This window comes from Populus trichocarpa, chromosome 8, assembly GCF_000002775.5.
Source record: "Populus trichocarpa isolate Nisqually-1 chromosome 8, P.trichocarpa_v4.1, whole genome shotgun sequence".
In the NCBI taxonomy this organism is placed as follows: Eukaryota; Viridiplantae; Streptophyta; class Magnoliopsida; order Malpighiales; family Salicaceae; genus Populus; species Populus trichocarpa.
Genome location: NC_037292.2, coordinates 4,949,422 through 4,975,389, shown reverse-complemented (window position 1 = coordinate 4,975,389; position 25,968 = coordinate 4,949,422). Strand labels below are relative to the sequence as shown.

General features: G+C 34.5%; 3 protein-coding genes across 4 annotated transcripts; 1 reads left to right on the top strand and 2 right to left on the bottom strand.

Annotated features, from left to right (window-relative positions):
- Positions 1 to 740: 740 nt before the first annotated feature.
- LOC7460660 (protein SOMBRERO) lies at positions 741 to 3,715 on the bottom strand. Its single transcript, XM_002311240.3, has 4 exons — positions 3,356 to 3,715; positions 2,387 to 2,584; positions 1,729 to 2,000; positions 741 to 1,482 (listed from the first exon to the last, which is right to left on the bottom strand). Exons 2-4 carry the CDS (start codon positions 2,553 to 2,555, stop codon positions 964 to 966), a joined length of 960 nt encoding a protein of 319 aa, XP_002311276.1. The 5' UTR covers positions 2,556 to 2,584; positions 3,356 to 3,715; the 3' UTR covers positions 741 to 963.
- A 7,278-nt stretch (positions 3,716 to 10,993) lies between these two features.
- On the bottom strand, positions 10,994 to 17,143 carry LOC7462128 (protease Do-like 10, mitochondrial). The gene is made up of 8 exons (XM_024606309.2): positions 16,607 to 17,143; positions 15,481 to 15,726; positions 14,854 to 15,049; positions 14,326 to 14,585; positions 13,456 to 13,583; positions 12,590 to 12,793; positions 11,751 to 11,801; positions 10,994 to 11,421 (listed from the first exon to the last, which is right to left on the bottom strand). The coding sequence occupies exons 1-8, from the start codon at positions 17,019 to 17,021 to the stop codon at positions 11,179 to 11,181; spliced, it is 1,743 nt and encodes a 580-aa protein (XP_024462077.1). The 5' UTR covers positions 17,022 to 17,143; the 3' UTR covers positions 10,994 to 11,178.
- A 2,445-nt stretch (positions 17,144 to 19,588) lies between these two features.
- LOC7460659 (protein ASYMMETRIC LEAVES 2) lies at positions 19,589 to 24,095 on the top strand. 2 transcript variants are annotated; one of them, XM_024606819.2, is made up of 3 exons: positions 19,589 to 20,271; positions 22,009 to 22,710; positions 23,694 to 24,095. In XM_024606819.2, the coding sequence occupies exon 2, from the start codon at positions 22,026 to 22,028 to the stop codon at positions 22,692 to 22,694; it is 669 nt and encodes a 222-aa protein (XP_024462587.1). In that variant the 5' UTR covers positions 19,589 to 20,271; positions 22,009 to 22,025; the 3' UTR covers positions 22,695 to 22,710; positions 23,694 to 24,095. The 2 variants fall into 2 exon arrangements, with proteins under 2 accessions (XP_024462587.1, XP_024462588.1); XM_024606820.2 differs by lacking the exon at positions 19,589 to 20,271 and adding an exon at positions 20,335 to 21,423.
- The last annotated feature ends 1,873 nt before the right edge of the window (positions 24,096 to 25,968 follow it).

Sequence of the window (25,968 nt, the reverse complement as noted above, 5' to 3'; positions counted from 1 at the left end):
TTTCAGACCATGTTGAGATTTTGGGAAATGTTGCCCTACAATTTAGACATCTTACGTCCTCTTGAATATTTCGCTTGCTGATCATATATTACATGCAAGATTATCCATCCACTTGTGATGTAAACTACACCTGATGAGTTACCGTCTGTTATTGATAGGAGGGATCAGGAAACTGAAAATAAATTCTATTCTTCCTTCATCTTTAATTTCCTTAATTAATTATGTTGTAATTTTAAAATTGAAAAGAATAATGTTGCGATGTCGTAAAAGGATGTCTGCCAGTTAAGACCAGGTGTATCTATTAGGAAGTCTCATGTTTAAGACCTTATAACGTCTGAGAATTTAGGAGTTTGTAGAAGGTGTCGTCGAAGGATTACCTCCATCGCACACCTCAACCTATAGGGCTTTTTGCTGGGGAAAAAAGGGGGATAATACTGCAGCTGCACAAATCAATCTTGATTTAATTTATATGGATTAAAAAACATGTGATTGGAGATACTGTTAGTTTGAGACCTTAGATCCATTATTTCTCAAAATATGGTATAGATATGTTCGAGCATGTGGAATTAATGGAACTGTGTAGTGTGAATAGCGCAACGTTTCCTGCCACTTGTATATAGTAAGTATATTTGTAAACTCATTTTCTATGACCAAATAAGACAAGCAATATTGCAACTGGCCAAAGTAATTACATGGGAAACAGAAAAATGGGATGAAAGAAAGAAAAAAAGAGAGGATAATAGGATGAATTAGTGATCTTGTTCTTAATAGTTTGAACTTATCTTATATACATTTTAATAATCAAAAACCAACTCATAAATAAAATAGCAAGAACAGAATTTCAACTATATAATTAATATATGGATTCCTCATCCCTGCTATATATGAATAAAAATGCGTGCTCCCTCCAGTTTAATTAAGAAGATAAAATGAAGCACGGTTAATGACATGGGAGTTGCAACTCTACTTGGAAAATCTCAGAATGTCAGTCTCGAAGCCAAGGTGTTGAAATGGGAATTTCTGAGTTGAAGTACCCACAGGATCAACAATTTGGGATGATGAATTCCTTTTGTTTTGATAGTGCTGCTGATGATCCAGGTTTTGATGAGAAGCAAGAAGCTTGTCCAGAAATGACCAATCACCATTGAACCTCCCTGCAGGGTGCACAAATCCACAACCACTCGGTGTTAACCTCAACAAGTTCTGTGAGCACTCAATGTCGTTCATGTTGTTCAAAGAGAGGGGTGACACAAACGATGGGGCAACAGCTGAGTCTGGACTAAATAACTGTGGTAGATGCATGGATCCATCAAGGGTATAGTCTTGATATAGTGATTGCAAGTGGTTTTGTTTTGGATCTAGTGGAAAAGAAGAAGCGCTGGCCTTCATGTGAGAGAAGTGTACTTCTTGAGAAACTTCTGGTAGGAAACCTCTGGTTTGATTCTTCTTCTTGAAAACCCTGCAGACAACCCAACCATCTTCCTGCCAAAATAGCAACATATACAACATTAGTGCTCTATTTTCATTGAACCAGTCAGCTAAAAAAGAACATGAGATCACACCCATCTTGTAGAATTACTTTAAGTAAATCCCACTCCAAAAATCATGTGCCCAGATGGAGCCCAAGATCTTGGGTCAATGGTGAACTATACCTAATATTTTGTTTGTTTGTTTGTTTGTTTGTTTTGGAAAAAGAACTCTTGATTCTAGTCGGTGTATATCATTTACCTGAACCTCAGAGTTGTCATCGTCCAAGCGGTACTCATGCATGATCCAATCTGTCTTTTGACCATGAGGAGCACGTCCAGTGTAGAAGACTAGGGTTTTTCTCATACCGATCCTCTGAGAGTTGCTAATATGGATGGCCTTATCCCTTCCTGTTGCTTTCCAAAAACCTGCTGTGGTTGCCCGATTTGTTCGGGTTCCGGTTGGATATTTCTTGTCCTTGTGACTGAAAAAATACCACTCATTTTGAGGACCCGAACCAATCTTGCATTTATCTGCATTTCGAAAACAAGAATGATGATTGTCGATTTTGGATCTGATGAGACCACTTTCGCATTTTAATATTACAGTTCGAACTCATACCCAGGGAGCTCTGTAACCCTAACTCATAATCAAGTCCACCTCACCACTAAGTGTTTTAGTTCTTAAAGAACTTCTCAATTAAAATATTTAAGCAGTCAGATGAGGTTTCGATCAAATGATTAATTTTACATTACTCGGTACCCTAGCTATCTATGTGGGATTTTCAAGTTCAAATTGTTGGGTTATTTCATTTCGGAAACATAAATTTTTTTACAATCTCACCTCATTACTCATTACTCTAAACTGATAAGGAAGATTTTCAAGACCAGCAAGAACTAAGAAGAAATGATCATCTAACCTCTGAGATCCCATGGCTCAAGTTTATTGAGGTCCACCTCCCTGATAACATCTAGGTCAATGGCTTCATAAGAGACCTTCTTCCTCAGATAATAGTACAGAAGCTCTTCATCTGTTGGATGGAATCTGAAACCTGGAGGAACTGATAGTTGTCCGTTTCCTGTCATCATTCTCCCTAAATCTAGTATCGATTTTTGTCCTGAAATTTCAAAAGCAAGGAATTAAGAAAACGAAAATGTTCTTGTATGGGCAGCATTGGAGACAACAGACCGAACATTTCGAGAATATATTATGTGCATAAAAATCCACAGGGTTTCTGTAAAAAAAAGAGGTTTAAAATACCTTAACCATAGGTCAAAGATTGGAGAATATGTTCCATGGTAAAACCATGGAAAATATGTTTAAACAAGCATGGAAAGAATAGTACTTAGCATGCATCACCTTAATCAGTTTTCAAGACCCAGGTTAAACATTAGTGCTGAAGGAGACCCAGGAAATACATATCATGGTTCGTGGTGGCAGTTCTTTCAAGAAGGATTTCATGAGATCATGTTTCTTATAACTAATCTTCTTCTATCTTGTGAACACTCTTTGTTCATTATAAGAAGAGACTCAGAATCCCGTCTATATATCATGTACGTCAAAAGAGTAGAGATCATTCCTTTATTTTTGTTATGCATGTAAAAACCCTACTTCTTTCTTCTTTTCGTTTTTCATGGGAGGTGTAAAGTGATGCTTCTTTCGTAACATCCTATGAAAATTGCTTTTAGTGTAAAACTGAAGAACAAGAGAAAGAGGTAAAAGAAAACTTAAAGCAGGGTTAGCTCATTTTTCTTCTCAAACACACCAAACAGAATTCTAATGGAAAACCACTACAAAAATCATCCCAAAGAATATAAAAAAATAAAAAAACCGAGAGAAAATGATGGTAAAAAAAAAAAAAAAGAAACAATAAGGGAAACAACAAGACCTTAGCTGTTGGGAATTAAGAGCTCTGTCCCTGACAAAAGAAAGAAGACAACCCGAACGGAAAAGAGCAAGCGGCGGGGGGCGGCCAAGTCCTTAATTTGCTTCAAGGGCACGGTGTGTGTGTGTGTGTGCGTGCCTGCCTGCCTTTTTAAGAGACTTGCAATTAGAGAGAGATAGAGGTGTGTGGATCAGTGCAAGGATTAATTAAAGAAGAGTGATCACAAACCTAAGATGGGAACAGAAATAAAGGGAAAACAATAATAAAAAAAAAAGAGTTGATCAAGAGAAGAAAATGAAGAGGATAACAGCATGCTGGTTATGTCTTTTTGCGATATAGCTTTGGTAAATGTCCTTTGAATGGGAGACCTCAGTCCCCAAAATCGCCTCATTAAAATGAAGAAAATCTGCTTAACTGTCAATTACTAATACAAACAGATTATTTAATGTATCTATTTGTCAGCAATCGTGCACATGATAGCCAGACACAGTCAAGAGTCAGAGGAAGAGAGGGGAATGATGGAGAATTCTCCTTCTATTCTTGTCTGTGTGTTTCCCTTGTCTTACTTTCTTAAAATACGGTTGCTTTTAATGATTTGAAAACCAGCCAGGCATGTAAGAACCCCCCAAATATATATATATATATAAAACAAAATGTCTCTCCCGTGTATAATAAATTATAACGTATACGGTCCAATTATTTCACATATTGTCTAGCCAGACATTATAATTAATAATAATCTACAATATATAATTATACATCTCTTGACGTTTTGTTGCTAAATGATGGCTACCTTTTCTCATTGATTTGATCATGTCTTTGTACGCGATTAAAGATGTCCAGCCACGAGCTGATCAATTGGTTCAAACTAGAATTTTTGCTTGCAGTTTTATAATGCTCGGTCTAATAAATACTCATAAAAAAAGTTTTTGGATCTGATTAGCACCGCACTTATTGATTTAGCTTCTGAAATTTGCAAAAATCAGAAACAAAGCCTAATCAATAGTCCATAACCATGTTTATCATGTTAATTTGAAGGAGATTCCTATGCTGTATATGTATTTTAGTGAACAAGGACTGATCTAGAAGTTGAACTACCCCAAGGTTAAATTGCAAATCATGAACTGATACAACTTAACCGAAGTTTTGATGGTATTTTTTTAATCCCTTAATTAAACAATGTTATTTGTTAAAAAAACAAATAACCATATCCAACAGACAATTCTAATTAGAGGTTGTTCAGGAATGTGCCTTCTAAAAATTTAAAATATTATAAGTAATTTTTTAAAAATAAAAAATTATATTATTTTCATACATTTTCGAATAAAAAATGCTTTAAAAAATTAATAATCATTATACCTATTAAGTATTATAACATTGCCCGAAATATCAAGACCCACACCCTCGGATGGGAGGGAAGGATTTTAGCCGAGAATTAATGAAATTTTGTAACTTGCTAATCTGATTGATAAAGATCGAAACAGAAAAACTACACAATAATCTCGGGTGATGTGCTATAATTAAATTTTATAGGTTAGGCTCGAAATGTATGTATCAGAGAATACAAGTAGCGACCTACTTCTGTTTTACACAGAAACTCAAAGAGCATTTAATTATCGTAATCAGGGGAACAAATATACCATTTCTCTTTTTGAAAAAAAATAAAAAATAATGCTGGGAAACCTTCTAAATTGAAGGTTAGCTAGGGCGCCAGAAGTTCCAATGAGGTTTCAGAAGAAAAGTTCACTAGGATTATAAAAATCCCATGTTACAAAACTGTTATTATACGTACTATGAAAACTAGAAGCTGACATGATATGACAAACCTAGCTAAGGCAAGAAAGAACGTTTTAGGATCCCACCTGCAAAGCCATGACAGATATGGGAATGGTTTCCGTTCGAGAGGTCCAATTGAATATCGATCAAATAACAATAAAGATGAAAGAACACAATCAAAAGAGAAAGAGATTGAGAAAATCAGAGTTAATTAATTATGATCGTGGTTTTAATCCAGATTTTGAGAAGAAAAGACATGCTTCTTCTACGTCCTACCAAAAAAAAATAGTAAAATAGTTTTTAAAAAAATTGGGATCGAGATTTCTGAAGTCTGAACAACCTCCGGTCAACTCAGGGGATAGGAGGATCTATGGCCCTTGAATCATGTTCAGTGAAATGAGGATTGCATCAAATTCAGTGCAGCAGTCATATGACTCGGGGTTCCAAATAAATACCATTTAATTCCTCGAGAAATGTGAATTAATTTTATAATTACGCGCTAAACTCTCTTCTTTTCGTCTTCTTCGGCGAGCGTGCAGTAGATTCACGAGGATTGCCCTTCAATTACTTGTATATATGACCTCTTTTTATTTGAGATAATTAAACCTTTCTCTTTACTCTTCTTTTTATTGAAACAAGGAACTTCCTTATAAATGAATTCAAAAGTCCCTCATGACTTGCCTTGCCTTGCCTTGCCTGTACTTCAAGAGAAATGATTCATATATACATGTAATCTGTCATCCATTTTTAGCACGATTAATTAATTAAAATTAAGCTGGACGTTCAGATATGATTTATTCTTAAAAAAAAAAAAAAACAAATATCCTCTTCAAGTAGTGAAGGATCAAGTGGTGACTTGGTAATACCAGTAAATATCGGCCTCAACTGGTTATATATATATACTAGCTTTGATACTCGCGCGATGCCGCGGGTCATTTTTTTTGCATAAAAAATATTAAAAAAAATAAAAAAATAAAACTTTTGGGTTTTTCTGCAAAGTTATACCCAATAATCTTGGGTTTGGCTGCAACGCCTGACTTAAGAGTAATATTTATAATATTAATAATAAAATTAAACTTACATGACCCAAGTTTAAGTGAGTCTGGTTGTAACACCGGACCCACGAATACTAGATGTGGGTCTGGCTATAAGGTCGTGTCATAAAAGTGTGATAATTAAATAGATTAATTAAAAAAAACAAAGAAAAAAAATCAACAGGAAGGAAAAAACTAATGAAGAAAAAAAAAACATTGAATTAATTGGGTCAACCTTTTAAACCAGGTTATCCCGTAAAACCTGGGATTTGCGTCATGAAAGTTTAATAACTAAATAGAAAAAAAATGACGGGTTTACCTAGAATTAACCGGGTTAACCCATCAAACCAAGTTAACCCGTCAAACCCAAGATACGTGTCATGAAAGTATGAAAGTCTGATAATTAAATAGAAAGAAAATTAACTTTAACAAACTAAACTAAATGAAAAAAAATAACTCGTCAAATCAGGTTAACCCATCAAACCCGAGATTCGTATCATGAAAATATGATAACTTAATAAAAAAATTTAACATTAACAAACTAAATCAAACAAAAAAAATTCATTAAAAAAAATAAAAAGAAAAAACAAAAGAAAAAAACAGTTATATAATATAATACAATATAATAATAATTATAATGAAAAAACGTGAGGAAAATTTAAAAAAATGAAAAAAAAAGTGGGGAAAGCTAAAGCTAAAGCAAAATTCTTAACCAACTCAATATTGAAAAAATAAATTTAACAAAGATAATTTTAAAGAAAAAACGTGTGGGGAAACACTGTAGCCAAACAAAAACCATGTAAGGGAAACACTATAGTAATCCATAAGTATTTTTTTTTTAAAAGCTACAAAGCTAATCTCTCAACCAGCTCAATATATAAAAAAAACCGACAAAGGCTATCTAAAAAAAAAAGAAGTCAATTTTGGGTAAAAGAAATGAAAAAAAAATGTACAAAAAAGGAAACAAAAGCGGAAAAAAAACCACGTGGGGAAAGCTACAGTGTTTTAAAGAAAAAGACAAAAAAACTAAATTTTCAACCAGCTCAATAGTAAAAAAAATAAAATCAACAAAAATAATTCTGAAAAAACAAAACAAAAAAAAATATGTAAAAAATGACAATTTTGGAAAAAAAGAAAAATAAAAAAAAACAAAAAAAAACATATGGGGAAAGCTAAAGCTAGATTATCAGCCAGCTCAATATTGAAAAAATAAAATCGATAAAAATAATTTTTTAAAAAAATATATGGAAAACACTGCAGCAAAACAAAAACTATATAGGGGAAACATTGTAGCAATCCATATTGTTTTTTTTTTAAAAAAAACTACAAAGCTAAATTCTCAACCAACTTAGTATAAAATAATAAAATCTACAAAGATCATTTTGAAAAAAAAGAATAAAGAAATCATTAAAAAAAAACAATGTATGAGAATATTATATCAATCCACAATGTTTTAAAGAAAAAAACTATATAGTTAAATTTTCAACCAGCTCAATATTTAAAAAAATTAGCAAAGATAATTTTGAAACAAAATTTTTTAAAAAAAAAACAAAAAAAAGAAGAAGAAATCAATTTTGGGTAAAGAAAAAAGCAAAAAAAAACATGTAAAAAAATATAAGCAAAAAAAAAAAAAAACCTGCTACAGTGCCACGTGTTTTAGAGTATTCTATAATAAATATTTCTTTATTATTATTTTTGCTCAATTTCAACAAACTGGATGAAATTTCAAACTCGACGTCAGCAATTTCCATTGACATGAACATGTCAAGCTCGAGTTAATTTCAGCTCAAAAACTGAAGTTAATCTACTACTTAAAAGATAGTTTTTTACCACCCATCGACGATGAAAGAGTGCGGCTATATACAGTTTGTTTTCAGTGGTATAGCTGCATTTCTCAATAAATTTGATTTTTTTTGTTCTTAAATTATTATTTTTATTTTTAAATTGTTTTAGTATATTGATATCAAAAATAAATTTTAAAAAATAAAAATAAAATAAAATTATTTTGATATATTTTCAAGTGAAAAACACTTTAAAAACAACCGATATATACTACAATACCAAACTCTATCTTAACCTTTTCCTATTCAAATATACGATATTCATAATTGCTGGGAATTTTATATAGGAGATAAAGGTCATTTAACCGCCCACTTTAATTTAATGCTGACATATTAGTTTATGAATTTATGTTCAGTAATCGTCCCATCTGAGGAGGTGAAACCCTGAAAACATCTCCTCATTAATCCAATTAAATAATGTTGCTGCTAGTCGAGTTACAGCTCCATTATTGAGAAATTTAATTAGTACGTAGTTGGATACCTTATCAGAAATACATTATATATGTATATATATGACATAATCTCACACATCGAAATACACAAATAAATCGCATGTTGTAAGAAACAAGTACTTTTGAACCGGAAATATTTCAAGAATAAAAAGAAGCAGACATGAAACTAGAAGCTTCTGGCTTTAGTTAACCCGGATGGGAGGTCTGAAGAAGACAACGTAGTAAATGTAAGCCAAAAGGATGTAATGGAATAAGATGGTTGATGAGCTCTGCATGGGAGCAAAGGAGAGTGGAAAAATTGAAAGAAAGAGCAGAGCAAAACCCTGAAAGTCCGAGGCATTTACACGTGCTGATCCAACACATTTTACTCCATCCAAGGCCTCGGTTCCATTCATTTGTTACAGATATCTTTGGGTTTTAATTTTTTTATTGAATTATTTCACTCCCTTATGCATTCTCACGCAATCTCTTCCTTGTTTAATAATTAGAAGACAAATAGAGTAGGGGATTCCTGGTCAAACACGGTGGAGAAATACAGCCACCAGAACTATAATGGTTCATTATAAACACATTAATTTGCATTTATTTTCATAATTTAACAAAATGGAAGTGGTTTGGTGTGCCGTTCCCTTTACGAACACTGCTGCTGCTGCTGCTACACATATTTATCATTAATGTGCATGGGGGTGGCTTCATGCCAAGGGAATCCTATGCCTAGCTAGCCATATACAGATATACGAATACCTTCAAAGTCAGCACTCACTGCTGCTGCTGTGGAGTGTTTTTTTTTTTTTGATGGTGTGGTAATCGGTGAGTCAGTTTGCCACTCGGCATCCCCAAAGTATAGTACTGTAGGCTATATATAGCTGTAGCTTGAGATATTGTGACTAGAGCTATTAACTTAAATCGGTCATAATTGCAAGTTTATAGCTATGGTTTGGTAACAGGTGTTGTTAAAATACTTTTGAAGTCTTTTATGCATAATCTAACCCAAGGCATGAACTCGCCAATTATTCAGGTATCCAGTGATAACATCAAAACATGTATAGTTGTTGTTAATGGCATGAAACACAAGTCATTGAACTTAGACGTGGGCAATCTAATAAACTTCTGTAAATTGATCTATCCCGTTTAGGACCCAAGTTGTTGAGTTTTTAAGTTTATTTAGTGATTGTTTAACTTTGTGTTAGTTTTTGCGATTATAATTTTTAAAAAATAGGCTCAAGAAAAATATTTTTAAGTACAATTTTTTAAAAATAAATTAATTAAAAAAATATATGTCTAGTTAAAACTACTGTGAGGTGGATATTTGTTTGAGAACTCTGTATATAAATAAAAAACATGTTAGTTTAGTTTTACAAGAAATAAACACAAAATCATTTTTTGAAAAAACAAGTTTTCAAAATTAAATATAGAAAAATCTGGAAATTATTTTTCTATAAAATATTTTATGGCAAGACAAACCGATCCAGAGAGACTTGGGCATCATTTAGAATTGTTTCAAACAACGTTTCATGAATTTTTTTAAAAAAAGAGTGTGTCGCAATCTACATGGCATGTGACAGTTTGCAGACATGGATCAGACACTAATCACGTTGCAGTAGCGTGTCTTATTTACTCTTACCTCACTGTCAAACATGAGAGGAACCCATTAACGCTTCAGCAGAGGTTGGTGCGAAAGTCTTGTACTCCATGCATGTTGCTTAGTATTTTAATACAGAGTATGTTTTAAAAGTATTTTTATTTAAAACTATATTAAAATATTTTTTTATTTTTAATATCAACTCATTAAATGTATTAAAAAACAATAAAATAATATTCCTTTAATGTTTTTTCTAGTCAAACATATTTTAAAACATACCAAAAAATACACTAAAAATACAGCACACAATACCACAACTAGCTGTATAGACCTAGCTGCAGATTGCGTGCCTTCTGTAGCTATAACTCTATATATCCTAAATTTTTTATAACTTAAAATTACTTTCTAAATTCAACCATGTTGTGTGATGAGTGTGTTCGAACAAGGGTTATGGTCAAAGTGCCTCTTTGACCAACCCGGGGGCTGTGGCAACTAGTTCTTGATTCAAATCCCTTCGTGACCTTCAAGTCAGGAAAACGTGTGCTACTTGGTGAATACATAAAAATATAGAATTTGAAGTTCCAGTGAGGCCATTATCAGCTTTTCAAATAAATAAATTGGGAAATTATGATCAACAGAGTTAACGTAGAGTTCTTACGCCGCAAGGTTGTCGTAACACGCCGTGCCTAGGTTGTTATTTGAGGAATACCTTGCTGTTGAAATGCAGCAGTTATTGTGTAACCAGACTACTCAACTTCATCATTACTCAGCTTGTGTTCTTCTAGCACACTGCCCAAGGAACAGAATAGAAGCAGTCGACATTCTTACAGTAGAACACATAAGGAAAAAGGCTTAGATATCCACAATTGTATAATATCTACGATATTCATTTGAATAGCCTGTCCTGATAAACCATTTACTCAACCCTTTGATATCCTTTTGCTTGTGCTTCCAACTTTAAAAAAAAATAAAAAATTATGATCATATAGCTAAATTTCAATTTCATCCATGGCAAATATTGATTTAGAAATAGATATTGAGAGAATCGAATAATTAACTACCAAACTATGCGACCAAAATTTTGTGTAAGCCAACAAATGTTTGTGGTTGTTCCATTATCATGAAATGCCGCGAAAAAAAATCAGCTTGAGCTGGCCGACTCACTTTCTGGTATATTTTGTTCAGCACTAAGGTCGCTGGACATGGCGGAAGGTATCCTGTGACGTTTCAAAATTCTGGAAGTAGCTACTTTTGCAGACTGATAATTCAACGCAATTACCCTATCATCATCTAAATCAAACCTCAAGCTCTCTGAACTACAGTCCCTGATAAGTTGGCACAGGTGCTTCAAATTGTCGATTTCTACTCCATTGACTTTCTTAACCTGCCCATCAACAGTGTTGTTATTTGTCAGCAGACAGTTTTGTGCGCATAAATAGCCATTGCATGTATACAAATTTAATATATATATATATATATATAAAAAAAACACTATCAAGTTAAGTCCTCACAAAAACAGGACCCTAGGGAAGAGACAGCCCTACACTTCAGCATTTTTGCATGAAGCGACTGCTCTTAATGAACCTGCACCATTGTGGTTGCAAGCCCAAGGCTTTTACCATTGCACCAAGCAATGGCCCCTACAGAATATAATTAATGATCCATAAAAAACAGTTGTTTTACACTGAAAGCATATTTGTAGCTAAATTGGACCTGTAGTTCTGCAAGACGCTCATACCCAGCATTTATATCGTCCATGAGCACCTGAGCCAGAAAAGTGCTTGTCAGTAAGGATGCACTAAGTTCAATGCATAGTATATCTTAGCTTTACTTTGCATTGCAGTCTCATAACCAAAGCAATTTCCACCAGGAAGGGAAAATAGATAATGGCCAAGTTAAATATGTTTGTCAGCTAGCTTTGCAATCTTAAGAGGGATATTGATACAAAGGTACTAATGAGGTCAATACGGACTGATCAGCGGTTGTATCCTTCTAAATTAAACCTTCTATTAAGATAATGACCTTTTCAATTCACTTCTAAGTTTTGTCACATGTAACAGATTAGAACTTGTCTTTAAAGCTTGCTTGAAGATCAGAAAATTAATCCAAATCTATCCAAAAACATAAGAAGTTTCTTCAAGATACAACCCAAACAGACCCCATAGCAGCTTTTCTAACAAAATTTGCAATTCTTTCCATGGGAGAATTTGCAAGTCAATGTAAAAGGTAGCTACAAAGTAATGGTGACAGCCATCTGCAGACATCTTTTTTACACAAGTTTTCAACTCTTCTCTAGTTTGCAATTCGATTCACAGGAAGTAACTTCAGTTGTGAGCTCCCTTCTGCGTTTATCAGTTTGATTTAGGTTTTGTGTTTTCTAGCATCCAATAACCCCAAAAATCATGGAAGTCAGAAAATTCTAGCTAAATGAGAAGATTGTCCCCTCAAAGCTACCAAATTGTGCTTGGTAGTAAGAAGCAGCAATGCTCCCAAATTTCTCTTGGTACCAAAAAAGAAAAAAACAATGAAACAAAGAAAAAGCGCAAGCATGCCTGAGAAAGAATGATAAGTTGTTGGTCAGCCTTTTTTGGCAGCTCTTTCAATGCACGTTCACATAATCGACGAGGTGATGTATTATACCATTCTTCTCCATACTCATGAAGATATGGTTGTGTTAGTGGAACAAAGACCAGACCAGCAAAAATGTAATAACTAGGAAGCTTATCAAATTGATGAACAGGAACTAGGGGCTGCAACTGCAAAATCAAAAAAATTCAGAGATTAATCATACTAGAAGCACGATCCAAAAAATACAGAAAAAGAACATATTCTTCAATAATCAAGAATTCATGACAGGAATAACTACAGTTTTATTCGATTATTTGTATGACCAAGCAATGGGAAATGCCATATTATTTGCAGGATCCACAAGTAAAAGAGCTAACCAAAAGTCTCCAGTAGCAGACAAGAAATTAAAAGTTTTCATCATTGAGGTGGTAAAGTTCTAGAAATCATGTTCCTCAGGTCTATTGATTTTGAATTTCAAAGCTCTTTTACCTATCTAACATTCGTTAGTGATGGATATGGCTTCCAGATAGTAGCCTATCCCTGGATTGATTATCATCCTAATCCAATCCATTCCAAACAAACAGGTCATAAATGTAAGATTTTTTTAAGAAATCACTGATTCTCTATGTAATTATGAATAAATTATTGAAATAATGCAATGGCACACACGCATGTGCACATGTTAATACAAGAAACACGCATGTTACACAATTACGAAGTTGTTGCTTAAGCATAGAAGTGAATCTTATATACGCCAACTCAAGGGGCCCTTGCTATTCTAAAGATGAATCTGTGAAATAAAGAAATTGTTAACTATAAACAATAATGAGAAAATAGAATTACGACTTACAGGTCTAAGGGTGATACTGAATTCATGCTCTTCACCACCCCTCAAAAGTCTAACTGAAGCTGTTTCATTGGGTTTCTTCATAGACACTAAGTGATCAAAAGTTATCCGCTCTCTGTTTCGGAAAGGCACTGCAGAGTGTGCAAATCAAATTGCAAATTAAGAACACAAGGGCAAGTGATATGTATCAGAAAGAGCACCACGAGCAAAAAAATGGAGCAGCAGAGTAAAAAAAGGGACAATTATACAATCTTTGAAGCATTCTGATAACTGACACTAAGGCCATGGTATTTGAAGACCTTATTACTCGGAAATGATGCAACCCCATTGAAAGCTTTAGTTACCCTTGCTATTGAGAATAAAAAAGGGTGAGTGAAATAATGCAAAAGCCATTTGAACCTTTAGTGGCCATATCAATATATCACATAAACCATCATAAGTTAGTTAAATGACTAGATTATGTCATACGAACCACATACTATCCAGAACTTTTACCTTATAAATATCTGAACATCATATGTTAAACATGGCTATCAATCTATTAAACATGAGTGGGTAAAATAACCTATAATAGTTTTAGCTTCATGGACAAGACATTTCACAATCTACAGAACACTTATAGCTGGAGACTGTAAGGTTAAACCAATAATCACATTTAGCTTTTGCCAAAAGTAAACCAACTGGGGGGATAACTCCATCTATTCATCAATGTGGTCACCTCATCTTTTGAAACGTTTAAAGAAGAGAAGATGAAATCAAAAAAATCCTTGATGAAGCTAATAGTGACCTATTACAATAAGGGTCTAGGGTGAACCAGATATAATTGTAGTTTAAGTAATGCTGAATAACTGAACAAGTAATAACCATGACTACCTGTTCCATCGTTTGCTATAGGCACTCCATCAAAGGCAAGGATAATATCATCTGTTTTTAGGACTCTGTGTGCATCTGACAGTGGATTAATTTTGCTCACAAGCACACCTGTCATTTCAGGGCGCATACCAAAGTGCTTTCTCAGTTGAACATTTTCAGTTGGTTGGCATGATAGGCCCATAGAGCAGAATCCAACATATTTTCCACTTTCTTCCACACCATTTATAAAATGCTTGATTACAGGAACAGGAATTATATAGCTGAAAATACAAAAGGAGAAAAGAGTAAGCTGAAAATAGTATTTATATGATTGAAGGAAAAAATGAATAGCGGAAGTAATGCTACTACAATTAGCAGTCTTGTCCCCTATCAACACGAAGGAATGTGTTATCTCTAGAATTTCCCAAGTGAGGAACATAGCATCAAGTTAGATATACACTTCATCACCTATCATTAAACTAATTCAGAAAGCATGAAATTTTTTTATGATTTATCATCCAAAGCAAAGAAATAGTGAATAGAACTCACCCAATATTTTCAGCACCTGATAGGTTCTGGAAAGCCACACCGGCAACTTTATTTCCCATTATTGCTGGACCACCGCTATTCCCAGGATTTATGGCAGCATCAATCTGTATTGCCATTAACTGGGATGCTCCATGTACATATTGTGTTGGTTCAACTCTGGAGACAACACCTTTGGTAACAGATATGTTGTCCCCACCTGCAGCCAAGGAAGGAGATCATGATGTGTGAAACTAACAGGTCACCTTACACTCAGACCAAGTGTCAGCATTCTGCATATCACAACAGGAAATATCTAGAGGTTTGTAAGCATATGTTTTGTGTGTGGAGCGACAGGTGCTAGATAACTATCCTATTAAGGAGTTTTTTTCTGTATGCATGATCAAATCCTCGCATAAATTAAACAGCTTAAGCATGATTGTATAGCAGCCACTGGCTCAAATAGTTCATTGTCATTCCAGCAGAAGGATTCTGAACCTTCAAAGATTGAAGGTTTGTGTACTGAAAAAATATGAAGCGAGTTAAGTGTTCAAGTGAGGAGACCAAGCAACTTTTAGAATATAGAGAAAAAGAGGAGGGGTTTAAAAAAGGCAGTTGCCAAAATAAAGAAGTGACGCGTTATATTGTTACCTTGAGGATACCCGACTACTGCAACAGCTTCCTGCAGAAATGGGATGTCTCCTAGCTCCAAGAAATTCATACCCTTCCAGAATTCTTCATTTTCAACAACTAGAATAGCTAAATCACATTCATGACCAACAGCTTGAACTTCAGCTCTGTATTTGGTGGGAGACCCGTGCTTTCTTACGAGTACAAATGTATGATCAGCCACCACATGAGCATTTGTAAGAATTTTTTTTCCAGTAATAACAAATCCTACAAGAGAAAAATGAGGAATAAAAGAAATGTGATTGGGTGGTCAAAGACAAACTTCCTATAACATTTGATTATGAAAATAAAGCTGTTTTTATCAGCTTCCAAGTTCTACCATGGATGTTTCATGGTTTATTATGAGAATTGCTGATTCGAAATCAAATGGCCATACTCAAAGCTAAAAAAAATTAGTGACGTTAAGAATAACCATCAATCCTAACCACATAAGAGAAATTATATTCAAAGGATCATATTAATCTTGATGCCAAAGCAGAGCTTATATCTCCAAATTAGAGCAGTGTCGACAAGAGATTACGGTTCATATTTGAAATGAAAAGAATTGGGCTAATCAGGGATTCTGTGGATTTGGCGAATAAGAATAGAGTCATTTATCATTATTTAACAATACCTCGAATCCGATCACAATTAAAAATAATAATGCAAGTTTGTTTGCTACAAATAGAAAGAAGAATTAAGACCTCAAGTAGAAAAAGAGAGAAAGCAAAACCTTAAAAACAACACTACTAGTTTGTAATTTTTTTTCAAATGTGCTATAGACCTTTTAAGGGAAAATCACAGGAAAGAATCAAACTTGGTAAATATACTATGCTGCTGTCTTAGAAATGGAAAATGGCTAGCTTCTTCCTGAGCACACTCAACAAAATTTACAACTCTAAGAACTTCCATTTTCTCAAAAGAGAAAACTCTCGCAACAAATACACAATGAACAAAACATTTTGTTAAATTTGTAACTTCGAAGAAGAACCCACGAGCAAGGACTGTAAATTCATCCATATAACTGCTAAATGAGCATAATGGAACTATACTAGAGTCTACTATGGTTCTTCAATTAGATAGAAGAGAAAGGGCCAGAATTAAATACCAGAACCCATGGTTTCACGCTGTGACTTGTTTTGCCATGGAAGGAAGTAATTGGGGCTACTTGAAACAGTAAAAATCTTGACAACTGAATCTAATGCAAGCTCTATAGCAGAATATGCATCACTCAGGTTTGGTTGTGATGCCTCCTCCAAATGATTGTTAGCTGTTGCTGCTGAGGCTGATGTTATTGCTGCGGTTGATGCTTCTGCTGTTGTAGAATATAATGAAAAGTTATTGAAAAGGGAAGGAATGGCTCTGTGTTGTGTTGTTTTCGAATATTTTGCTAAATTTGATGATACAAGAGGGGAAATGTATCTTTCTCTGAGCAACAAGTTACGGTTTCTGATAACAGAGGCGGCGGTGCAAGAAGAAGAGGAGCATAGCTTCCTCACTGCACGACCTGATGAAGACAACATGGTACCTGCTTGCCACTTTACCGGGCAGCTGCTGTTACTGCCTCTGCAACAAGTTTTGTCCCTGTAAAAGAGAAGGGAGAACGGGGAGGTACAAGGTTGTCGTAATAGGTTTTTTTCCCTCGAGTTCCAAAACTGGTGATGGTTTCAGGCTCAGTGATGTTCGAAAACTGGTGGTGGTTTCAGGCCCATTAACCTTAAGAAGATTATTAACTTACGTACAGAACTCTTCGGTTTGAGCCCATTTTCTGAAACAAGCCAGCTAATGATAATGGGTTTATTTTGAGCCTGAGCAAATATGAGCCAGGCCTGCTCTCCTGCGTGGTTACATCCATTTTTCTCCGGGAGCATTACGAAACGGAGGCCATTGAGCTTATTTTCTTTAAAATAATAACTCCGAAGACTTCCAGCATCCGTGCCCTTCTAAATAATATTTTTTATTTTTTAAAATTATTTTGAACTTTAACATAATAAAAAGATTTAAAAACATGTAAAAAATTAATTTCAAAAACAAATTTTAAAAAAGTCATAAAATACAGAATCCACGCACGAAGCAACAAACAACCGTTGAATCACCTGAACTGGGTCCAGAAAAACTCAAACTTGGGTGTAATTATATTGTAAAACCCTAGTTTGTCAACTCACTATTTTGGAATATATATATAATGGTGGCCATTGAACCAAAAAAGGATATCCTTGTGGGGCCAAGTTATTGCTGGAAAATAACGAGGAATGCAACCATTTTACCCAAATAATACCGATTTTCATCATGGAGAGGAGGCTTTGTCAATATATTTCTTTCTTTTTTAATGGAGATTATAGGTGATAAAGTATGGAGTCGATCTCCCAGAGGACTAGATCCTGCTTATATTCAGAACGATGGAGCATATCTTGGAAGATAAAAAGGGTAAGGTTCTCCGAATTAAAACAAGATCCTCATTGTTATCTCTGCTCTATATGCGTTGCATCTTGTGAAACACGGTGTATTATGGATTTTTCAAAAAGCAGATCCTATTATATATTTATTTATATATATATATATATATATATATATGAAAAAAAAGATCCTATTATATATTTATGTTTCTGTCTGCGTTGAGAATTCGGTGTGCTCTTGGAAAATCTAGTAGTAGTTTTGCATCGTGATGTGAGGATCACGTACGTGGATGATCATAGCACCGGGTCCAGCTCTTTGCTGTGTTCGTCCGCTATAGGGTTTCTACCCTTTTATTAATACATTTTGGCTTCTTACAGATCTTGATAATTATAATTATGATATATTTATTAATATGTCCTTGTATTGTACTTATCTTTCATATATATATAGTCTCCAACTGTATAGTTTATAATGTTATGATGCCAGTCCACCTAATTATTTTTAAAAAAACATTTTAAAAAATATTCTAATGTGTTTTTTTTATTTAGATAAACTATGTAGAAATTAATTCAATATAGCTTGCAAGTACAAGTGCGACTTAAAATTTTTTTAAAAAAATTGACTGAATAAAATTTAATACAACAACTTTTTTATAAAATATTTGAACAATAATATATTGGATCCATTCATATTAACTCAGATTAACATATAAAATCTATGATATAAATTATAAAATTATGATAAATTAATAAAAAATAAATAAATAAAATATATTGAGATACAATTAATCAAAGAAGTCTACCATGCAGGAATTAATCCAATATAGATTTCATTGTACTTTTTTCAGTAGATTTCTTCTTGATCATGGGTCCTTCTATGAAATTGCATATAAAGTAGTGAATATTCTTCACAGTTTGCACAATATCCCATTACCCTGGTGCAGGGCCTGTAATGCCTGGTTTCGAATTGCTATCCCTCTCTGTTTTGTTTTTTTTTTTTTTCAATTAAGCAAGATTAAATCTCCTCTTATTCTTCATTCTACGATCGGGTACGATAAACGATAGTACTATCATGGAGGCAAAACTCACACATATATGTGTTCTTTGTCTTTTTGTTACAATTTTTTTTTAAGGTTAAATTTTTTAATGTTAAAGATATCTAGAGACGAATATGTTTTTTTTTCTAAATGCTAATTCGAATTAAGTTTTGAATTAAAAAAATATCTAGAAATGGAGAAAATATATTTATATATCCGCTAAAATATATATAACCGAAGTTATTTTGTTAATTATACTGATTTCTTTGATATCAGTGCAAGGATATATAGATCACGGACATTAGTGATGGTTAGATGCATAAACTATCCAGTTTCATTTGTTTTTCCTTAATTAAATCGATCGCTAGGGATGCACTGAAGGGGAGGGAAAACCAACATTAATTAACCCTCTTTTTTCCTTTTTATCTAAAACATGAACGGAAGCTTGTCCGCATGGATATTTGGCAAGGAAAAATTGAAACACCGAAAACATACACAGAGATGATAGAAATGAAGGGAATGGAAGCATTTAATTATGATTTTCGCTCGGAGAGAGAGAGAGAGATGGTCGGTAGCAGGGCGGGTGGGTAGGGGAGGACAGATGCTCAACCTGAAAGGCTATATATTTAATAAAAACTCTAAAAAAGTTTCTTGACAAAAATAAAGAAAAAGATGGTACTAGATACTAGTAGTGTACAGAGAGATTAAAGGAGGAAAGGTCATGTCAAAACAACACAACATGCTCCAAATCTCTGAAAGGAGTCTGAGTAGGGAAGAAGGGAGAGAGCAGCAGAGGAGTAATAATAACAAGAACAAACAAACACACCCTCGCTCGCGCGCACTCTGATCAATCACTCACTCATTGCCCTCTCTCCCCTCCCCCTATTTCTATCTCTTTCTCTTTTTCTCTCTAATTCACTCACTCACTCATTGCCTGTGTTTGCTTTCTCTCCGTCTCCTTAGCCTCTGCTTCTGGGGGGACTTTCCCCTTCTCCCTCGCTGATACCACCTCCCATACACCACTCTCTCTCTCTAGCTAAGTGCAAGACTCACTCTCTCTGTAGTACTCTCTCCTTTTCTTTGATCAGTAGTACTCTCCCCCTACACCTCAGCCGCGCCTACTCATCATCATCTTTATATGCTTATTCTTTGCCATTTGTTTCCGGCTAAGAAATAGAGAAGATATAAAGATCCCAAAAACGAAGAGAAACTTGCATGAACCAGCCCGCTATCCTTTATTATAATTAGTCTCGTATCGTATCACATCATACTCCCTGCAGGCACAATAAGGAGAGAGGAGGCGTTCTTCTTTCATTTTTGATCAACTTTCAACAACCAAGGTAAGACTCTTTGAAAACACAATAGTAATAACGAGGAGAAGAAAATTAAATACAAAAAGTCTGGGTGTAAGAAGCTTAAAAAGCTTTGAAAGGCCATCTCTTTTGTTTTTCTTTTCTCTTCCTATATGACAGGAAAAGATCATCGTCCTCTCCATCTATATATCAACAATAATGGTGGTAAACTGTTAGGAAAGATAAAGGATAGGTTTGACTGAAGAAACCGAGGCCACGCACCCACAAGCAGTACTTGTACTATGCTCCTTTACATTGCCTATCATGTCATATGCATCGTTTTCTCGATCCATATTTCTTAAAAACAACTCTTTGAATTGAACTCCCTAGACAAAAAGAATAGGATTAAGGAGATTCTTCATCCCAAGATCTCGCACACAGTTGGAGACAGAGCATTCTTTTTAAAGCTTATTCTTCCCCTTTATACCTTCATCTTTCCTTTTCATCAAATCTCTTTGTATTTATTTTTTAATGATTCATTCCCTCTACCTAGCTAGATAGCTGATTTTTATATAAGATATTGTATTATAATATATGGTGATATGGGTTCATCCCAAGATATTTCCATATCTCTCTCTACCTTAAAAAGTCTCGTTCATCTTTAGAAGGAAAATGAAGAAGCAAAGTAGTTAATTGCTAGTATATGATAGTAAGCTATGAAATGCAAGCGAGATCTACTCCCCAAAACTTTCTTTCGAAAAGAGTGAAACCCAAAAACTTTACTACACGAGATCCAATCCACAAAACTCTACTCCTGAAATCAACCTCTCCTCTTTATTCCTCTTTTTTTTTTTTCCCTTTCCCACCTGCCCCCTTCCTCCATAAACCCCTACAAGCTCCCCTTAAACATCATCCCTTCTTCTTGTATTTCTGTGCAGTTGTCTTTGCTGGTGCTACTTAGGGTTTCTGGACAGCACAAGAGGAGTAAATTTATAGACATATCTATAAATAGATAAGTAGACTCGATCAGGAGAAGAGAAGAGAGAGAGAGAGAGAGGAGACACATGTGTATTATTTGGTAGCCGTAATTCTCTAAACTAGAAGATTCCATCAGTTGCTTAATTTCTGCTGGTAGACACATTTTGATTCCTCAATAAGAAGAGTAAAACCAGTAATTATAGGGGACAGATCCTGAAAAGGGTAACCTTTCCAATTTCTAAAGTTCTATATGCAGAAACTCTTCTCCCAGCACATTTATTTGAAGTTGTCAGCTTGCCATTTCTTGTGTTCTTCTTACTTTTTTTGTTTCCTTAAATTTCATTTCTTTACTTTTTTGAGATCCCATCTTCTAGGTAAGTCACCCCCAAACCCTAATATCAGGCATCGCAGCCGCATCCCCACTTGTGCCTGCAGCTTTAAGATTGTTTTAATTTGTATTTCATCCTCTAACAATTCATTTTATTTTTTTTGTTAACCTTAATTGGGTTGTATTTTGTGCTTCACCTAGCTAGATACTAGGCTTGTTATTGATTTTCCCTTTATGATCTAATTTTATGTCAAAATTAAGGACAAGCTCCTCAAATTTCTCTTGTTAAGTCGAAGTTGGGGTTAGCTGATTATTGCTACCTCAAGCCGCACGTACGTTATGGTATTTAATATAGCTTGTTGTTCACACAGAAAATCGACATCTTTATTCTTCATTTATTTTTTCATTTTATTTATGCAATATTAGATTTTTATTAATTTGATGGTGTTTTTTTTTCTCGGTTTTTCATTGCATTTCAGAGGAGGAGAAGGTGGAAATGGCTTCTTCATCAAATTCTCCATGTGCAGCCTGCAAATTTCTGCGGCGCAAATGCCAACCTGAATGCGTATTTGCCCCTTACTTCCCACCTGACCAGCCACAAAAATTTTCCAATGTCCATAAAGTTTTCGGGGCAAGCAATGTCACAAAACTTCTCAACGAATTGCACCCTTCTCAGCGTGAAGATGCTGTCAATTCCTTGGCCTACGAGGCCGACATGCGCCTCCGTGACCCGGTTTATGGCTGTGTTGGGGTCATTTCACTCCTTCAGCACCAACTTCGCCAGCTGCAGATGGATCTTAGCTGTGCAAAATCTGAACTCTCCAAATATCAGAACTTGGGCATCAATGGCCATGCTGGATCACTAATTGCGGCCGCAGCCGCTGCAGCTACAGCCACGGCAACAACGCATCACCACCACCACCACCCACAAAATCTGGGGATCAATTTGATTGGAGCTGGAGGGGGAGGATCTAGGGATCATCACTACCACCACCAGTTTTTTCCTAGGGATCAGCAACAGATGATGAGGAGCTTTGACTCGGGGAATAACTATGACGCAAGCCTTCTTGCTATGAATGTCTCTGCAAGTATTGGGCAACTTAGTCAGTTCCAGCAACCAAGAGCCGCTACTGGAGATGACCGTCGCACCATCGACCCCTCTTAGGGTTTCTCTTCCACAGGTCAAAACGTTCATTTGCCTTCGTCTATGCAACTATTACTATTTTTTTTTTATCAGAATACTTGTTGTCAAACAGCAGTGGTAACAATAACAAAAACGAACGCAAGATAATGAAGAAGCTAAAATATCAAAGGGCTTTTGAAGATCAGATTCGAGAAACTAGGGTTCGGAATTTAAAAACAAATCAGAAAACTTTTCAGAAATTGATGTGTGTTTATCATTTTAGGTTGACGTGGAAATTTTATTCAGCTGCAAGTTTTGAAAAGAAAAAACGTGTCACCTTTTAATATGTTGAAAGAGGGTTTCTCGATCTTCAGATTGTGCTGGTTCATTAATTAGAGGTTTCTATATTTTTCTAATTAATCCTCTTAGGATTTCATATTATTATTATTAGAAAGGACAATTCTACCAAGACTAGGGATTATTTACCTGGGTCGCGGTAATTGGTAAAACATTTTAACTTTTTACGTGGAAAGGATTCTTCCACATGTAACAGAAGAAACGTATTTATTTATTTATTCTTTTTTTCCCTCAGTTTGTATAGTAAAAAGAGCATGATGATTCGAACCGGGTTCTTATCGAAACATTGATTCACAGTAGCACACACTTTCCTCGGTTGACCAAAGTGTCTACCAAGCTAGCATCCTCCTTCCCACAGAGAAGAAATAGCTGTCAAATAATGTTTGCTTCAAGAACACTGTTTTTTGCCCACAGTATATATATATATATATATATATATATATATATATATATATATATATATATATGTCTAGACTTGCTCGGTAGGAACTTCATCAAATGCAAACGATCATTGTGTGAGCCAGTAAACTATCATCTCATGGATTTCGAGTTTGACACACACACACACACATATTCATTCCATAGAACGAATTAAAATGTCAGCAAATGCAACGTTTTGCTAACAAAAAGTCTACATCAAGCTTTCTTATTCATGTTCTTCTTGTCTTTTGGCTTGACGTGCAGGGCTCCACATTGAAGGGACTCACTCTTGATCATCATCATAAAGAAAAACAACTAGAAAGTGATGGGAAATTCTATCTCGAACGAATTGATACCCCTTTTTTATAGAAATTTTTGCTACTCGTGTCTAAGTTTATATATAAATGTGTCCCTCTCTCCTAGTTCAAACTTTCTTGTCATTTTGTTATTGGCCCTTGAAAGCAAGATATATTTGCTTGCCATGCCAAAAATGTACTTACTTAGCTCTTTCAGTCTCACAGCAGCTAGCACCATTAATTTGCGGGGTTTTGTTTCTTACAACGTGCCATGGCTGGCAGGCATGCATGGTCTAGTTTTTGTTTCTATCCTTTGAACCTGTTCTATTTAAACAGAGGCAGCCATATTATATATTTGTAGTTTTAACCATGTTTTTTTTCCCTCCTTCTTCCCTTGCTCTACCATTTGATGCTTCTATCAGAAATTATTATTTGTACATGCATGCATTAAATGATGGCTCCTCAATTTCAACTATTCAGAATCCAATGTGAAGCTTGTTAATTACGTACCTCTGGTGCTTGAGATGATAGCGACTTTAAAAACTTGATATAAATTATCTTTGATGAGAAAACCTTGATTTCACACTGAAATGATAGTTAGTCTACATAATTCTAGTGGCGGGCACATGATTTAATTGTTAATTGTACTTTTTGTGTAAAGAGGATTATTTTTTCCTCCTCGTAAATTTCCAAAGTACAACAGCGGAGATATACATTCTATCCTTTTTTTTTGTTAAAAAAAAGAAAGAAATTGTCAAAATTTTATTGTTATATGGCTTAAAGTGAATAATAGAATATATATATTTGCTGAAAAGGAAAGAAACAATTGACCTGATTTGAAAAGAAAGGTCGTTTTTTTCCTATTTAGTTTTTGGTTTGTAGGGTTGTGTGTGTGTGTGTGTGTGTGGATGTGAAGAGCTCTCTCTCTCCCTCTCTCTCTCTCTCTCTCTCTCTCTCCCTCTCTCTCTCTGTCTCTCTCTCTCCCCCTCTCTCTGTTGAAATTTAAGAGGTCGTGATAGATTTTTTTGTTGAAGCAACATGTGTGAAATATTTATGATAAATTTAAGAGTTAGTATGATATTTTCATACGAGAGTTTTTTTTGTAGTGTAATTGGATTTTGGATAGCGAGGCACTTGCATGCGTGCTTGATTAGTGGTTGCAATCTTCAAACTTCTTACAGTGAAGTTCTTATGGCCTAGCATTTGCCGAACCATGTTCAATATCTTGTGTCCCTTTTATTTTATGTTATTGCTTAATTTACAATGAACCTCAGGTTCAAGATTGATTGCAGGTTCGTGCAAATAATTGAACATGGATCTGAAGTTTGAGATTGATAGATTTGAGCATACTCAGTAACTTTTGGTTTCTGTCAAGTGAAGAATGAAGGTGCGCACTATTCTGACACCACAAGGATCGCAAAAGGCATTGTTGGTTATGGAGAAGATGCATTTAGAGATAGCAAATGATCAAAAGAAAGATACGAGTGAAAGAACCTTAACACTTATCCATTTTTATTTATCTGATGGGGATCTATACGGGGTTCGTAGTGGAAAGATTGTTGCTAGATTATGACTCTAGTTAGAAACTTTATAGAACTAATTCCGCTTAAAAATTTAAACTGTTAGGTGAGATTCTATATATAATTTATATTATATTTTAATATATATCTTCAAGTTAAAGCTTTATTAATTTAAAATTTGTATATGTTCATACTATTTTGTACTTAATTTTATCAAATAAATAAGCATGATAGTATTCAAACTTGTAATTGTTTGGTCATTGAGCCTCTGATAATATGCCAAAAAATTATCTCAACCTAAAAGCTTAAGCTGTTAAGTGAGATTTCAAAATATAATTTATATTATTCTCTAACATCTTTTAAACCCTAATATCAGGCATTACAGCCGTATCTCTAAAAATTATGGTATCATATCAAAGAATCAATTCAATTTAAAATTTTAAACTGTTAGATGAGGTTTCAAAACATGATTCGTATTATTTTTTAATATGAAAATGACAAGAATACCTCAACAACAAGTTATGTTTGAAGCATCGTTTGTTTATGCTATGAGTGGAAGAAGGTACACCAAAAATGATTTGATACATGTAAAGAATACGATGAGAAGTCTGTAATACAATGAAAATAATGCATGGTGATGTTAATTAGACATGTGCTGAAACTTGAAGGGGATTAAATTCTATTTAGGCGACTTGATTCGCGTGGTTATAGATGGAGTTAATT

Coding starts and splice junctions, on each gene's coding strand:
- LOC7460659 (XM_024606819.2), top strand. CDS start 22,026: ATGGCTTCTTCATCAAATTCTCCATGTGCAGCCTGCAAATTTCTGCGG.
- LOC7462128 (XM_024606309.2), bottom strand. CDS start 17,021: ATGTTGTCTTCATCAGGTCGTGCAGTGAGGAAGCTATGCTCCTCTTCT. Junction 14,586..14,853: donor TCAGGTGCTGAAAATATTGG/GTGAGTTCTATT, acceptor TTGTATTTTCAG/CTATATAATTCCTGTTCCTG. Junction 11,422..11,750: donor AGCGTCTTGCAGAACTACAG/GTCCAATTTAGC, acceptor GTTGATGGGCAG/GTTAAGAAAGTCAATGGAGT.
- LOC7460660 (XM_002311240.3), bottom strand. CDS start 2,555: ATGATGACAGGAAACGGACAACTATCAGTTCCTCCAGGTTTCAGATTC. Junction 2,001..2,386: donor TGAGCCATGGGATCTCAGAG/GTTAGATGATCA, acceptor TTCGAAATGCAG/ATAAATGCAAGATTGGTTCG. Junction 1,483..1,728: donor ATGACAACTCTGAGGTTCAG/GTAAATGATATA, acceptor CTATTTTGGCAG/GAAGATGGTTGGGTTGTCTG.